Here is a 15,870-nt window from a genome sequence, read left to right on the forward strand (position 1 = left end):
AAATTGCAAATAACCTCTGCTCTCCCTCATATTTTCCATTGGAGGAGAGCAATTTTAAATTCCAACCAGGACTCCATACAGAAGCAGTGTTGGCTGAGCGTGCTTGGAACAGGTGATGAAGCAACACATCTTTGGTTAGTCTGTCCCCAATGCTTCCTAGACCATCCCTATCTACTTGTGGGGCCGTGTGGGCTATTTTAAAGTCATCTGCCAAAGTGGCGGTTATAGGAAATGAACAGTCTAAGTGTAATCAAGGAAGCCCTGCTTCGCTATCAGGGTTGGCTATTTAAACAGGAACAGGAAGTTGGGCAAGGGGGACAGGGAGTAGCTGTAATACTGGTTGCAGCAGGTGGTGAACTGGTGGTTTGTGTTCTAAGCTTCAGAAGACTAGTCTGACCAGGCTGAGATACTTTGTGTGAGAGTTCTGAACCAGGGTCCTGAGGTGAGGCCCTTTTGCACTGTTTAATGTAATTGTGCCTGTCCTGAAACCTTATTAAAAGGAGATATATTGTTTTGTTAGTTTGTGTTGGCTTCTCCTTGCCCAGATCTTATTGATGCCCAATCAGGGAAAGTAAGGTGGGGCTCACTTGCAGTGCTACACCTGGCTACAAGAGTACATGCGGGGATGGCCTATGCATTTACAGATAGCATGCATTTCTGTGCCCGTTTCAGGACTTCCCCTGGGCGGGAGCCCACAACATGTGGTTCTTAAAACAACAATACATTACATTCAGTAGTTAAGGGAAACATGGAACAACTGTGTCTCTGGTACAGTTTCAGCCATAAAATAGCCCTTCCATAGTAATGTTTAATTGTTTGATTTCATAGTGTAGATGGAGAGAGATTCACAGCCAGCTCTAATCCACCACTGGATCCCTGTTGATGGCTAGAGGTGGGCCCCAACTAAGTGTCCACAAGTGGACTTTGGAAGAGTTCAGATATGGATGTGAATTTTGTGGTTAGGTATAATCTCTAAAGAGCTAAACAAAATTTATAATGTGGAAATAGTGGTGATTGGATATCTCTTCCTGAGTAACAGTTAATCAGAGAGACAACTTTAGTCTATGGTTGTGGCGTATTAGACTCAACAAAATTAAATTGATTAACAAATACAAACATCCATTTAATAAAAAAAATACAATGAGCTTCCATGTATTAAGTGTGGCTAGAATGTGTCTTGTAATAGATTTTTTTCCAGTAGTGATGGGTCTGTAAGGTTCCCATTGCACCAGTGTTTTTTACATATTTTTTTCCCCAATTTTAATGCAGTCTTCAAAAAGAAAAATCTGTTAGACATATGCTATGATGTTGGCAGCAGCGACTCAACAGTGTCTGTTTGTTTGTTACTGCAATTGTTGGATCGCATCTGTCTGTGGCAATCTAACAGCCGTTCTACCAGGAGCTGTTTAACTTTTGTACCACTCAGCAATAAGGGAGCCTCCTGAAAAGATGCTTTTGCAGGAGGATCGTTCCAGCTTTGCTGGAGAAAATGTAAGCGAACAGATGAGGACTCAGCCCTAATCCAGGAAAGAAGGGGGGTGAGAAACTTCCTGGAGCTCAAACTTCCTGTTTAATCAAGGGCATCTGATCACCAGTTGCCAAGAAGAACAAAGGCTTGGCCTCATGCAGGCCTGCTCCCTGATGTTCCTGGACACACATTTTGCATGTGAGGGCAAGGAATTATTATTTTTTTTACTATCTTTGGATTGTCAATAGCCTCCACCCCTTTCTCTCAGATGAGGATCTTGTCACTTATTGTCGTGTATTTATCACTTCCAGGTTAGACTTCGTATTTGTTCTTCCTGAGGAAGCCAACAGCTACGTCTCAGAAGCTGCAGTTCATATGCCATGCTGCAGCCTGTTTCGAGGCCAACAAAGGCAGGCAGGAGCACATCACTCTAGCACTCTCTCGCCAGTGTTGGATAACTTCAGAATGAATTTAAAGTCTTAAGGACCACTGTGGTGTTACTTACTCCTGAATCTGGAGCTGGTCCCAAGCAGAGGTAGTGGAACAAAGGTGACTTTCCATTACTTTAGTAGTTCCTTTTAATGTAGGGTCAAGCCAGGCAGGGTGAAGTATTTCTCAGCACTATAACATTATAGTGTCATTATTACACACACTGAGCTTTGGGTCGATGCATGGCTCCCGCCCTGTGATGTCAGAGAGGAAACGCTGCACTGTAAGTGTGAAATATTATTAGTAATGGTTATCTAGCTCTCCCATATACACCCTTCTGTGGGGTACTGCATAGTTGCTCCACTTCAGTTCTAGGCCTGGCTCTAAAGTAGGTTGTGGGTAGGTTACTGCTCTTAGACCCCAGGTTGAATGTAGTATCAAGGGGGTGGGGTGTCCTAGTATGTGGGGGAGGGGACTTGCACCATAAGGCATGGGGGTGGGGTGTAGTGCTGAGCGATGGGTTTTGCCCTTACAGCCTGAGGTGCTGCGGGGTACTGTTCTTTTACACCCTAAGGTGCTGTGTGCTGATCAGGGGTGTGCTGCACCCTGGAGCTCTGCCCTGGAGCTCTGCACTGTACAGTGGGGTGCTTTGTGAGTGGGCTGCTGCCCTTACCCCTAGGCTGCTGCCGGGTGATCCGTCAGGTGGGGGAGGCCCTTTCCTCGCCGTGAGCAGCCCCCTGCTGGCTGGGGTGCTGTGTGGTTCTAGGGAGGTGGCTGCAGGGGCGTGCGGACCGTGGGTGACTGAGGCGTTTGGGTGAGACGGGCAGGCGTAGGGCACTGCTCCCCTGAGGTGAACAGCTGGTATTCGGGGCGACCTCATCCTCCCCATACACCCAAGCCGGCCCCTGAGCCCGTGGCTGCTGCTGGCCCTTTAAATGCTGGCGGACGGCCCGTGCCGCCTCTGGCTCGGAGACCCCGCGCCTCCAGTGAGAGGTGAAACCAAGATGGCGGCCGCGCAGTGACTGACTGAGGCGGAGACGGAGCCAGTGAGACGCGGACGGGCCTAGCCGCGCCTCAGCCAGCCCGGCCGGGGAAGGGCCTTGCCTGCCGGGCGCGCGGAGCGGAGCGGGCTGGACCAGCGGAACGGGCCGGGGAGCCGGACCTAAGCCGCAGCAGTAGCGGGAGGAGAAGGAAGAATATGGCGGCGGAGCCGGGCTGGGAGTGAAGCTGCCGCCTGCGAGGAGAGTCCATGGGGGAAACGGGGCGCTGAGCCAGCCCGCCCAGCCGCCTCTGCACCCCGCCCGGGATAGGCAGCGCCCGCTGGCCGCCCACGAGCCCTTCTGGGGAAGCCTGCTCTGCCCCCCCCCCCCCCCCCGCACTGACGAACTGAGAGGGGGCGTCGGGCCTGGGCAGCGCCCGCACAATAGAGCCGAGCGCTGGGCAGGGGGTGACCTGACCCCGCTCCCTCCCCCTTGCCGCCGATCTGCCCCGACCCCTTGTCCCTCTGCTAATCTAGCTTCCTCCTGTCTCCCGCTCCGGCCAGCACACTGCCCTCCCTGGTCACCCCTCCTGCCACCCGTTCCCTCTGCTTCTTTCCCCCCACCCCCACTTCTAGTCTCTATAGCCATCTTTCCTCTGCTCGCCTCTCTCACCATCCTCTAATAACCTCTGCCCCGTCCTCCACTATCTCTCCGGCCTGTCCCTTTTCACTGGGCAACCCAACTGGCTGCTTCTGCTCCCCCAGGCTTTCCCTCCTGAATAACACCTCCCTGTCCCTGCTGCTCTAGCACGACTCATAAACAGCTTCCCACAACCACCCCCTTCCCCAGCGCTCTGCTGTGCCTCTAAATACTGGGGATGGGGAGGAGACTGCCCTAGCAGTGAAGACTAAGGAGAGGTCCCAGGGATCTGTGTGGGGTTGCTACCCTCCTTCCTGCGCCCCTCCTTTGAGGGGGGCCTAGCCCCCCACCAACCTCCTGTTCCTTCAGGTGTCACAGGCTAGGGTGGTGGCTGTGGTGTGGCAGGATGACTGACACCCGGCGGAGGGTGAAAGTTTACACGCTGAATGAAGACCGCCAGTGGGATGATCGGGGCACCGGACATGTGTCCTCTGGCTATGTGGAGAGGCTGAAGGGCATGTCCCTGCTTGTCAGGGCAGAAAGTGATGGTAAGTGTGTGAGAGAGAGCATGCCAAGTAATGGTAGTCCCCTTTTCCCAATCCACCTAAAAAAGACCCTGCGCTTTGTATATCTGTTCCATTACATTGTCTGCATAATTTGTATGTGATTCTGAATTCAGGCAGGCAGCAACTATGATTAACTCTTGTTAGGCCAAGTGACAGCGTTGGGAGATTAAATGACAGATTCAATCATTATACTAATCATCAGGTACACACTTTGTTCATCCTGGACACACAGACATAATGCTGCATACCAAATACACTTAGTCCACATTGAACTATGTTGCACACCAGACATCCCACTTCTTCTTGGCTCCCAAAATGATCATTGCCATGAACATTACTTGGGATCCCTTCTTGAAATAATTGATAATCCCCAGATTGAGGAAACTACTCTGTTGGGATTACATTTGTTGAACATAAAATCTTTTAAAATTCTTTCAGTGTGGTGTCTAGCCTATTCAGCTTTCTGTGGTTGGGTTTCAAATATATTTTCAGTCTTTAAAAATGTTTTTAAAGGGTGTTTTATAATGTGCGGTTATACATATTACAGTATTAAATTGTTGGTTTCAAGGCAATACAAAGAACAAAACATTTTGGGGGATTTTTTTCTAAGCAGCTACAATATTTTGCACTCATAAAACTGCATGAGAATTATCTCTTAAATCATAAATTCACTTAAAATTAAGCATTATTACCTGTTTTCCTCACACTGCAAACACATTTCTCTACAGATCACTATGTTATGGTAGGTTTTGTGTAAGAACTATCCATGATTATTGAATCAGAGAGTTAATGGTTGCTGTGGTATTGGGGGTTAGACTTTGAAGTATATCTCGTTTTATTTAACACTAGTACACTGAATGAAGTCCGTCATATCTCATTATTTAACCATATAATTACATGTTTTGTGATGTTTTTCTGACCATAGCTATTTCCAGTCTTTCTATCTTACATCTAGTTATGGTGGATCATTCTTGCAGATTGCTGTCTACAATTGACAGTAATCTCCCTTCTCCCTCATGTTTATTTGGCTTTCCCTTTGCTGAAGCTGAATGCTAGAAAACTTCATTGAGGTCAATTACTTAATTGAGACATTGTAGGGGAAAGTCCTGAGAATCTGGACTATAAGGAAATCCTAAATTGATATAGTAGTGGAGGAATCAAATTTAGGAAATTGATGATTATCAAAAGCATGTTTAAATGCTAATTACATTGACTTGATTCTTTTATGATTATGAAAGCCAAATATGTAATTTATTTTACCAAGGAAAATGTGAAGGCTGTTCTTCACATTCTCTTCAGCAGGTTTTCTTTCTTGTGTGAACCCCTCAAGATAGCGGTGGACCTCTACTGTTGAATTTAAGAGTGTAGGGGAACATAATGGGGGGAGGAGCAAATCACCACTAAAATGTAAACTGGCTTATTTTACAGTGGTATAATTATAGCACTCACCTACCACAACTACAACTCTCGAGCTGAACAAATGAGTAAAATACAACTGAAACATCACTTGAAAGAGTGATATTAAAAAAGCAAATATAGTGGTGGTATTTTAAAAATATAATGGTGTGGGCAGAATTTTTTAGTATAAAATGCTGCAGGTTGTAATCTGACTGTCAAGGGGCAGTCTGTTCAAACTACACAGACTTCTACTGATTTCAGTAAAATTTGCATATGCAGATTTGACCCTAAATTAGATTGATTTTGGTAGTTGATTTGGTAGTGTATAAATCTATAAAAGAAAGTGGAAGTATGAGGTACTGGAAGTACTGCTTTAAGGTTTATCTAGGAGTTATTGAATTTAAAGTTTAATTATCCATAATTTAAAAATATTTATTAAGCAAACTAAAATTTTTGAATTGAATAACTGAAATTAACATGCAGTTTATTTAGCTATCATACCTGTTACAGCATATGCCATTTGTAAGATTATTAGATAATAAAATTCTCTTAAAAAACTTAAGTTTTTTTAATAATCGATGCTAATATTTCAATTCTTTTAGGCAAACATGCCCTCTGGTAATTGTCTGTTCTTGCCACTTTATCAGATTAATATTCAGTTTTCTCTCAATTGTTTTTTGTGCATTAATTGTTCACACTTATAAATATTTAGTGCAACAACAGACCAGGTAATTTTTTTATACTCTCATTGCATACAAATTTGCCTTCAAAACTAAGGCAATGCCAAACTATTATACTTCAAATGCACACATGCTTTTTATACCGCTCAAGTCCCTTGTTTCTTCTTTTCATTACCCTTCAGCTTTTCTGTTGAACTGCTTTGTTAAATGTAGGGATCAAAACTGGCAAGCACTGGAAACCCTACTAGTGTTCCACATGTCTTCGCATCCCTGTTTAGTTCTTGCATCTTCTTTCTTTGACAGTTCCTCCCCTTTCCATTATGGTGTCTGCTGCCTTCCTCTCTTTGTACTGTTTCCTCCTACAGTTTGGGGTAAGGACTCAACTTGCTCTTCTTGGGGTAGTGGACCTTATTTAATGGTTTACTCTCAGAAGCTGGTAGACCGACTTAGGTTTCAGAATTCACTAAGGGAGAATACAACCAATAGTCCATTTTTATCCATGGCCTGATAGGACACTATAACTGCTTCCAACAGATGGAACATAGGAATTGCCATACCAGATCAGGCCAGTGGTCCATGTTGTGTCAAATATCCTGTTTTTGACAGTAACCAGAACCAGAGACCTCAAGAAAATTCAAGAAATCCTCATGTGGATAACTGAGAATAACCTGCCAATATAGGAAATCTCTTACTGTACCCAGTTTTAGTATGGCTTATGCCTTGAACCATGAAGGTTTATATCTAATTGTTTAAAATCCCTTGTATTGTAATTGAATGTTCTTGACATTATCTGTGTAAATATCTAGTCCTTTATTTAGAACCTGTAAAACTCCTTTCTCTTAATGATACCTAAGTGGCAGTGAGTTCCACATGTTGGTTTGCTTTTGAGGAAAAAAGTTTATCATAGTCAATTCCTTGTACTTCTGTTCTTTAGAAAGTAAAGGAGTGCCCAATTTCCACTCTTTTTATGTCATTTATTTTTATAAATACTGTATCCTATCCCCCTCCTTGTCATTTTTTTAAACTGAACAGTCTTATTCTTCTTATGGAAACTTTTCCATGCTTTTAAATCATTTTCATTGCCTGTTCCTGAACCTCCTTTATCTTTGTTGATTTCTCTTTTGAGGTAAGGTGACCAGAACTGAAAGTAATATTTTAGATGAGAGTATACCATTCAGTTAATGACATAAATGTTTTCCATTTTAGGGATTGAGAAAATTATTAAACACTTACTAGTCCAAGCACTAAGCTTATTTCCATGTCAGAATACACTGATTACCAAGCCATATCTTCCCTTTTGGCTAGTCTTCCTCTGGGCAACACCTCCCTGCTGCTGGGGCCTGAAGACCCCAGCTTCCTAATAGGCGAATTCTGCATCCCAATTCATTCTGTGCCTCTTCTCTAAGGAATACTGACTTCTCCCCACCCCTCAGATAAACAAACAAACAAAAGCTAGTGACAGCAGCAAGGTCTCCTCTGCTCCTCTTACAGAGGCAGGAGATACATTCTGCCCCAAAAGCAATGGTGGCACTGCTGCTATCATTCAGCACAATTAATTCTGCAATAACACACTTCAGTTCTTTTCGGTAAAACTAGGAGTAATGGATTGAAATTAAAAGCAACATTTAAGATGGAAAATAATGAGGAAAATGTTAATATATTATTAGACTGTGAAATACACTATCAAGGAAAGTAGTGTATGCATTGTAGTTTGTTCTCATGCCATTTTGTAGACCCTTTCATAAGAGACCTTCTTATAGCCAGAGCTACACGAATTCTGTAACAGCAGAATTTACTGCAGAATCCACCTTTTGCCTGTTCTTTCCTTCAGCATTATGCTCCTAAATTTAGTTCTCATGTAAAAAACAAAAAAAGTCCTCCATCCTTGTGAAGCAAACATTAACATGAGCAGAAGTGGCAATGATGAAGTATTTTCCCAAGTCTGTAGACAGCCTGCACTAATAGCTGAGTAGTGTGAATTGCATTGTTAACTAATTTTCATTGCTGGTCATTGTAGCAGAAACATCCAGCTAATTTTTAGGGTTGTGGGAGAAGCTGTTTCCCACACTTCCTCAAGTGCCAACAGTTACACCTGTCCCCCAATCTCTTAAAAACACAAAGAAGGGCACTGCAGACCTCTGTCTGAGGACTACTGGCTTACCACATTTAAAGTATGTTTCTTCCTAAACAGTAACTCAAAATATGACATTATGGGGTTCTGTAGTTATTTTTGCTCACTTCCCTGTCAGAATTGTTTTGTTTGTGAATCAAACCATTCCCACTCTACTCAATTCTGCAAAGCTGCTGTGAGCTGTAAGACTCAAGCTGGGTGCTTTCTATCTCACATACAATTCCCAGTAATAGAGGTTCTGTAGACCAAATCATACATTCCTTTCCAGAGGTAACCCTGCTGTCTTCACATTATTCCTTCAGTGATGCCCACATATACCCATTTCCTTTAAATGGGTTTGTACAGATGTTACTTAGTGCATCATTTACTCTGCAGAACTTTTTTCATGTGGTTGTGTAAAGAACCCAGCTTGACTATGAGAGTATAAGATGAGTTTTCAGGACAGGCACGTAGAAAAACTGTTTAGAAAAATGAGCAAACTTCATATGGAGTCATTAATGAATATGGAATCCTGCTGACATTTTAAAAAAGTTGCTTTACAGGTTATACCACTCTTCAAAAAGTAGTGTGCACAGAGTCTTGGAGAGTATTCTAGAATAACCCCAAGAAATGGAAGGTATATTTTATAAATTCATTAGACATATCTAACAAGATTAATAAACCCAAGAAAATAAAAAAAATAAAATAAAATTTAATTATTCTATTCAAAGACCAGAACTGGAATTTAGTATTTTGAGTGGAGAATTTATGTAAGTAAAAACAAGGAAAATTTATTAGATGCAAGCTATGACCTATTAAATGAAGGGTGACATTGTTTGTCTTACAGGCTCTTATTATCACTACCATATCTAACTATTATTTAATGTTTTTAGTATGCACAAGTGTGTTACAGGTTCCTACCGCCAAATATTTTACTGTATAGGAGCCTTGTCATGCAAAAGTTTGTATTTTGTGTTTTTTCACGTGTATTCTTACTGACCTAAGTATTAGTTACTCATGTTAATAACTATTCTATCTTGAAAGTTTGGACCGTTACGAAGGACTTGTGAGGATATCATATTTCCTAGGTGGTGTGGAGTTGAGGGAGATCATAGATTACAGAGAGAACTCAGTTATTCATTCTTACAATAAAAGGTGATGGTTTCAATGTCACGAGTCTAAAAAGTGTGAAAACACATGCTTTTTTGGTAGGTGATCTTGCAATAAATGAGTCGGAGTGAGTTGAATCATGAGGTTGGAGCCTTGACAAATAGATTTTGGAAGGGTGTTGCAAGTATCAGGTACAGATAGAAGAAAGCAATATTTGTAGTAGCAGTAAAAAAGGGGTATAAAGACTGACCTTTTTGATAGAGAGGAAGGATAAATTTGTAAGGAGGTTATGTCAGACATAGGCAAGGACGACATTGTCTTGAATTGTTTTTCCACATTCTGTATTCTGTCTGGTCAGTCATAGACTTAATCACATGTACAAGATCATTTTGCTTATTCCCTTGACTTTTTTCAGAAATCCAGTATCTGTAGAATTTGTCCAGTAGATGTTCATCAAGACACCTAGCTTGAAGATTTCTAGTGACTTTTGATTCCACCATCCCTTTAAAAGTTGTTTCCAAGTCTGTCTATGGGTCACTATAAAAAGCCTAGAATTGATTCAATGTGAAGTGATAGAAGCTGCCACAAGCTCTTGAGAGAGCTCTTTTTATTTAAATTATGATCAGGTTCAATCATCACTGGGATTTGTTGTCCATTAATTTCAGGTGTGTAAGTTCTCATCCATTTTGACTTTACAAATTACACTAGTACAACAGCAAGGGCTTTCAGCTACAGTAAGGCATGTATTTATTTGTGATAGCAGAGATAACTCAACCAATCACCACCCTTACTTTACAGCTAATTTGCATGCAACAGTTTAATTGGTTGTGTGAGGAAGATTACTTGCCCGACTTCTACTGTTCTTACAGTGTGGGCTTTCACTTACATTGCACACATTCCCAGCCATTGTTTTATATGATAGCCTTGCTTAAGGAAAAAACCAACCCAGAAAATGTTTCTCACTCCATATTGTAAGAGAGATTATTTGCTTTTTAATAATGCTGAATTATTGCCTTGCTTTTCACAAGGATGGCAGTTAAAGGGGCACTACACAACTGGGTTCCCAAAAGCAAAAGGAGTTGTATAGCAGTAATCTATCACAAATTGATATTTAAGACACCTGTCCATATAAATGGGCCATGCATTCTAGTTCTTAACATTTCTGGTTCAGTAAGACATTATAGAAGTTGAACATCTAAATTAATCAGGGAAAACATAAATTTGCATGTCATGTATTTACACATTTTTTTAAAAGGACTTAAAATTAAGATCTGCCACACTGAAGTAAATTACATAGCATTACCACAAAATCCTATTCTGCTCCCTATACTATTTAGCTATGTTCTTTACTGTTATTGCCACTTACCAAGTTGAGTGTTTGAACAGAAGCTATCTTCTTTATAGTGAGATTCCTCCTCCTCCTTTGTTCCTTTATGAATATCAAAATATTTGAGGAGATCTCTATAGTAGTGATCCATATCAAAATCCAGAATTCATTCATAGACTTTAACGCCATCAAATATCTGGATTTAGAGGCCTTTTACGTCTCGTCTGCATTTGAGGATAGTCAGGAACAACTGTTCCTGAATAAGGCCATGTGTGGACACTTCCAGAATAAGTGTGCCTTGTTCAGGTTCACCTTAATCCACATTGAATTTGGATTAAGAATGTGCACACATTGTCCATGTGTAGACAAGCCCTTAGTCTTTCTACACCCATCTATGCAATCAAAAAGGACTTGTCAATTCAGTGGGGGTGTGTTGTTTTCTTTAAAAAATTTAGTATGTGACAGGAATGTCACAGATGGCTTGAGGCTATTTACAACTTTCTTAGAAAAAGAAAGAATTAGGCTAGCAGATATATGATTAACTGACAAAAGCATATTCAAGTGTATACTGCAAAACTTCTGAGAGGGAAAAAATAGTTTAGGTCTATTGAATGTATTGTGTGAACTTCAACTTGCAAATAGATTTACATTTTAAAAACATGAAAATCTGTTTGTCCTCTTGATTACCTGTCATCTGAATTGAGGATTCTGTTATGCAGCAGTTGATGATATGAACAACCATCTTTAGAATCATTAACTGTCTGTGTGTTTTTATGTGGTTGCAAGGCAAACAAAAATCTGAACGTGGGTCTTAGAGTTAATAAATAGTAAGCTAGTTGCAGGTAAGTACAGGAGAAACAATGTGAAATGTTTTTGGTCTTTTAAGTGAATGTATTTATAATCTTTAAAACTTATATATTCTGCTACTGACTTGGTTTGTGTGTCTCTTGTTTGAACATCAACCTTTTTAAATTCATAAGGTAAGAAGCACTTTTATCATGAAGGGAGGAACTATCATTAAGATTGGAATTCAGTTCTACTGCTTTTAGTAGCCATCTTGCTGAAAAAGTGAAGTTGGTCTGTAGTAATTCTGCAGTCCTTAGTTAACCTAAATTCTTATTGAAGTCACTGGGAATTCGTCAGGTAAGGACTCTGTCTAGACCCATATTTCGTAACTGGTGGTGTGAAAAACAAGTGTAAGATTCTTTCAATAATTCTCTCCATACTATTAACATAGATTTTTAAAGTATGGATTTATAATTAATGAACCGTTCAGGTATTGAACATTAATTTCCAGTGATCAGTTCAACAAGATGGCTCCCACTGTGAGATTCAGAAGTTACTGTTTTAATTACAGTTGTCCTTTTCAAATTCTGTTATTCATTCAGAAATTTCAGAGTTTTGCACTAAGAAAAATGGGTTTAAGTATTTTAATTTCACTTCAGTTCCTGGACAGAGTACTGCAGTAAGGTTCAGTGAAGATTAGGCATGCATTCCAGTAATTTAAGGATTAGAATGAATTAAATAAAATATTAGTGATGTTGTAATTATACTAAAAACCCAGGAAATTCAGAGTTAACCTTAACTTAAAAGAAATCCAAAGAGGTAAAGGTATGGAAAAGCACAGTTAAGACATCCCATACAACTTCAACTTTGCCTCTTGTCACACAGTGTAGGGTGTCTTAACTATACATTTCCATACTGTGCATTTCCATACTTTTTCCTGTTTGGATTTCTTTTAAAGCTAACCTTAATTCCTAGTTTTGTAATGTGATTGTGTGGACTACCTCTCACTGGTGATAGAATAACATTCTTGTGGGAACTACAGTAACTGCGTACATGGAAAAAGTAGAATCGAAGTTAACATGGATCATGAACTTTTTAATGAGATTTCGCAGATGGAAATGGAGTGCCAGCATCATGTGACCAGTGAGGTGTCTGCAGAACATCAGTAAGTGCTTCATGGACCATATCTGAGGAACCACTTATTTTTCTAATTTGATCATCTCACCCATAAATGCAGTTTAGGTGGAGGAAATAATGAAGTCAGAATAGATTATGGAGATTAAGGCACCAATCCTGCAAATGCTTATGCATGTTCTTAACATTATTTGTGAGGAGTCTTGTTGACTTCAATGAAACTATTCACATGAGTAAAATAAAGCATGTGCATTCCTGTTTGCACGATTGGGGATGAAGTTCTGAACATTGTGTTCTTGGTTGTGTGTATTTTTAATGTGTACTTAGTGGATTAGTGTTCGAAAAGAGAATTTCAATTCCCATTATTGAATTTACAATGCAATTGTAGAATTAAAACAGCACTCTCTTCTTTTTTTAATTCTTTCAGGTTCTCTTCTTTTGGAGTCCAAAATTAATCCAAACACCGCATACCAGAAGCAACAGGTAAACTTGAATTATTTTACCTTGCCTTTCTTTCTACAGGGAGCCTGTTGTTTCTTTAATATGAATGTTCTCTGAGTTTACCACTCTTTATTACAGGTAACTGAAGTTTAGAGAAAATATTTTTCAGTCTTTTTGTGTATGACGTGGTTGCACTGTTTCCTCTGTAAAATCAGTTTCCCATGTGAGTATCTGTGTGTATTTTACACAGCAACAAAACATCTGGAAAAACAGCAAAGTTGGATTCTAAAATTACAAATTAGCAGGGGCACTTGAGACCTTATAATTCCTAAATTATTTATAATCCCTTTTTGAAATGGATCTAATTTCAAATAACTTGATTGTCCCTCTATATAAAGCACATTTAAAAAGTTTTCTTCTTTAAACTCATACATGTATATGTAAATATCTAAATGCTTATTGTTTAAAAAGATGGTGATCAAAGTCTTAAGGCATACAGATTAACATTGCCCAAAACTATGCCACCTCTTTTCAAACGAATAGATGAAATATTGATGCCTGCCTGCTTTTTTTGCAATTCTAGAGTTAACAGTTCTTTGCCAGCAAGACTTTCACATCTTAAACTACTTAGTTGTGTGCATAGCCTGGAGAGTCTGGTTTTTTGGATTTTTTTTTTTTTTTTTTTTTTTTTGCGCTTAAAGAATTAAAATGGAATTTGATGTGTGTCCTGTTGAAAAGCACAATATTCTTTCAATACTAGAAAGGGACAAATGCTACTGTTCTCTGGTTATAGTTATACTGAAGTCACCTCATGCAAATTAAGCCTATGGTAGAACCTGAGTTACAAACACCAGAATTATGAACTGACTGGTCAACCATACACCTCATTTGGAACCAATCAGGCAGCAGCAGAGACCCTCCTTCTCCTCCCTCCCCCCACAAAAAGAGAAAATACAGTACAGAATTATGTTAAACATAAACTACTTAAAAAAAAAAAAAGTTTAAATAAAAAGATTTGACAAGATAAGGAAACTGCTTGTTTCATTAAAATTAAAATGGTTAAAAGCAACCTTTTTCTTCTGCATAGTAAAGTTTCAAAGCTGTATTAAGTCAGTGTTCAATTATAAATTTTTGAAAGAACAACCATAAAATGTTTTGTTCAGAGTTATGAACATTTCAGTGTTATGAACAATCTGAATTCCTGAGATGTTCATAACTCTGAGGTTCTACTGTAGTGCGAAGTGCAAGGTTATGCATTTAGGACTACCAACAAGAATTTTTGCTATAAGCCGGGGACTTAGCAGTTGGAAGCAACAGAAGAGGAGCAGGACCTGGGAATGTTGGTTAATCACAGGATGACTGTGAGCTGCCATGTTTAAGAAAGATAAATTCAAACTGGGACAGGTGCAGAGAAGGGCTACTAGGATAATCTGAGGAATGGAACACCTACCTTATGAGAGAAGACACAGAGGTTGGCTTGTTTAGCCTAACCAAAAGAAGGCTGAGGGGACATATGATTACTCTCTCTAAATACATCAGAGGGATAAATACCAGGGAGGGAGAGGAGTTTTTTAAGTTAAGCGCCAATGTGGACACGAACAAATGGATTTAAACTGACCATAAACAATTTTAGGTTCGAAATTGGCGAAGATTTCTGGAAAAGCCTTCCAAGCGGAGCAGTGGGGTCAAAAAATCTAACTGGCTTCAAAACAGAGGTTAAGTTTATCGAGAGGATGGTATGATGGGACTACCTACAATGGCATGTGGCCCATCAGCGACTACCAGTAGCAAAAATCCTCAGCTGCCGGAGATGGGACACTAGATGGGTTGGCTCTGAATTGTGAGAATTGTTTCCCCGGTATCTGCCTGGTCAGTCTTGCCCATATGCTTATGGTCTAACTGATCACCATATTTAGGGTCAGGAAGGAATATTCCCCCAGGTCAGATTGGCTGAGACCCTGGGGATTTTTCGCCTTCCTCTGCAGCATAGGGCACTTGTAGGTTTAAATTAGTATACATGGTGAATTCTCTGCTCTCTCCCTACCCCAAAGAGTTCACAATGTAAACATGGCTATTTCTTAAGGAAGGGACATACCCTACTGTCCATTCCAAAAGAACAAGCATGAAAATAAAACCTCTTCAAGAAGAAATATTAAAGCATGCCGTCATGCAGACTTTTGCGTGTACTTTGTTCAAGGGTAATTTTGACAATTAGTGATATGGCAGTAAAATCCATAGTTCACATCTCTTTAATTTTATTGCAGATGAACCTATGTGCACGCTAAATTTCAGTTAGTGTACTATCTAGTAATGGAATAGTTCAAAGGCAACTATGGCTTTTATGTTGAAAAGTAGCTATGTCAAACTATTACTAACATGAGCTAAATTTTCAGGATGTCCAAAACTGAGATTTGTGAGGAGATGGTGACAAAACATGCAGAAAAGAATAAACTTGTACTTTTATCAACAGGCAAACCTGAAATAATTCAGACACTATGAAATAAAACTTTTGGCCCTATAACAATTTAGAATATGGGTTGGGAAGTTGTTCGGACAGAGGAAGTAGAACAAGAGAAGACAGTGAATGCCTTTTTTTCAAATGAGAGAGCAACGTGTTGCCAAATTGGTTTCTTCAGCTCAACATTAGACTTCTTGCCAAACAAATTTCTTTTTCGCTATTCCTGGATAAAGCTGACTAGATAGATGAATCATAGAAGGAATACCACAAGACCATATTATGGAAATATTTTATTTTATCCCAACTTTTTGAAATACACTGCAGTTAAAAATGTAAGTTCAGCT

At 40.0% G+C, this 15,870-nt stretch overlaps 1 protein-coding gene across 4 annotated transcripts in view; it reads left to right on the plus strand.

Annotated features, from left to right (window-relative positions):
• The first annotated feature begins 318 nt into the window (after nucleotides 1-318).
• PPP4R3A (protein phosphatase 4 regulatory subunit 3A) overlaps nucleotides 319-15,870 on the plus strand; it is a 65,234-nt gene continuing 49,682 nt past the window's right edge. Inside the window, exons 1-4 of one of the 4 annotated variants that reach the window (XM_067547088.1) lie at nucleotides 321-442; nucleotides 1,462-1,666; nucleotides 1,780-2,017; nucleotides 13,055-13,110. Coding sequence is in view for 1 of the 4 variants with exons in the window: in XM_067547086.1 (XP_067403187.1) it covers nucleotides 3,923-4,064; nucleotides 13,055-13,110 (198 nt within the window). In the remaining 3 variants the exon portion in view is untranslated. Of the gene's footprint in view, nucleotides 443-1,461; nucleotides 1,667-1,779; nucleotides 2,018-2,534; nucleotides 4,065-12,566; nucleotides 12,659-13,054; nucleotides 13,111-15,870 lie in introns of those variants that run through there. The other 3 variants (XM_067547087.1, XM_067547086.1, XM_067547089.1) reach the window with 3 other exon arrangements.

The sequence above is a fragment of the Emydura macquarii genome, unplaced genomic scaffold, assembly GCF_026122565.2.
Source record: "Emydura macquarii macquarii isolate MOO-44397 ecotype Brisbane River unplaced genomic scaffold, CSIRO-AGI_Emac_v2 contig_1229, whole genome shotgun sequence".
Classification (NCBI taxonomy): domain Eukaryota; kingdom Metazoa; phylum Chordata; order Testudines; family Chelidae; genus Emydura; species Emydura macquarii.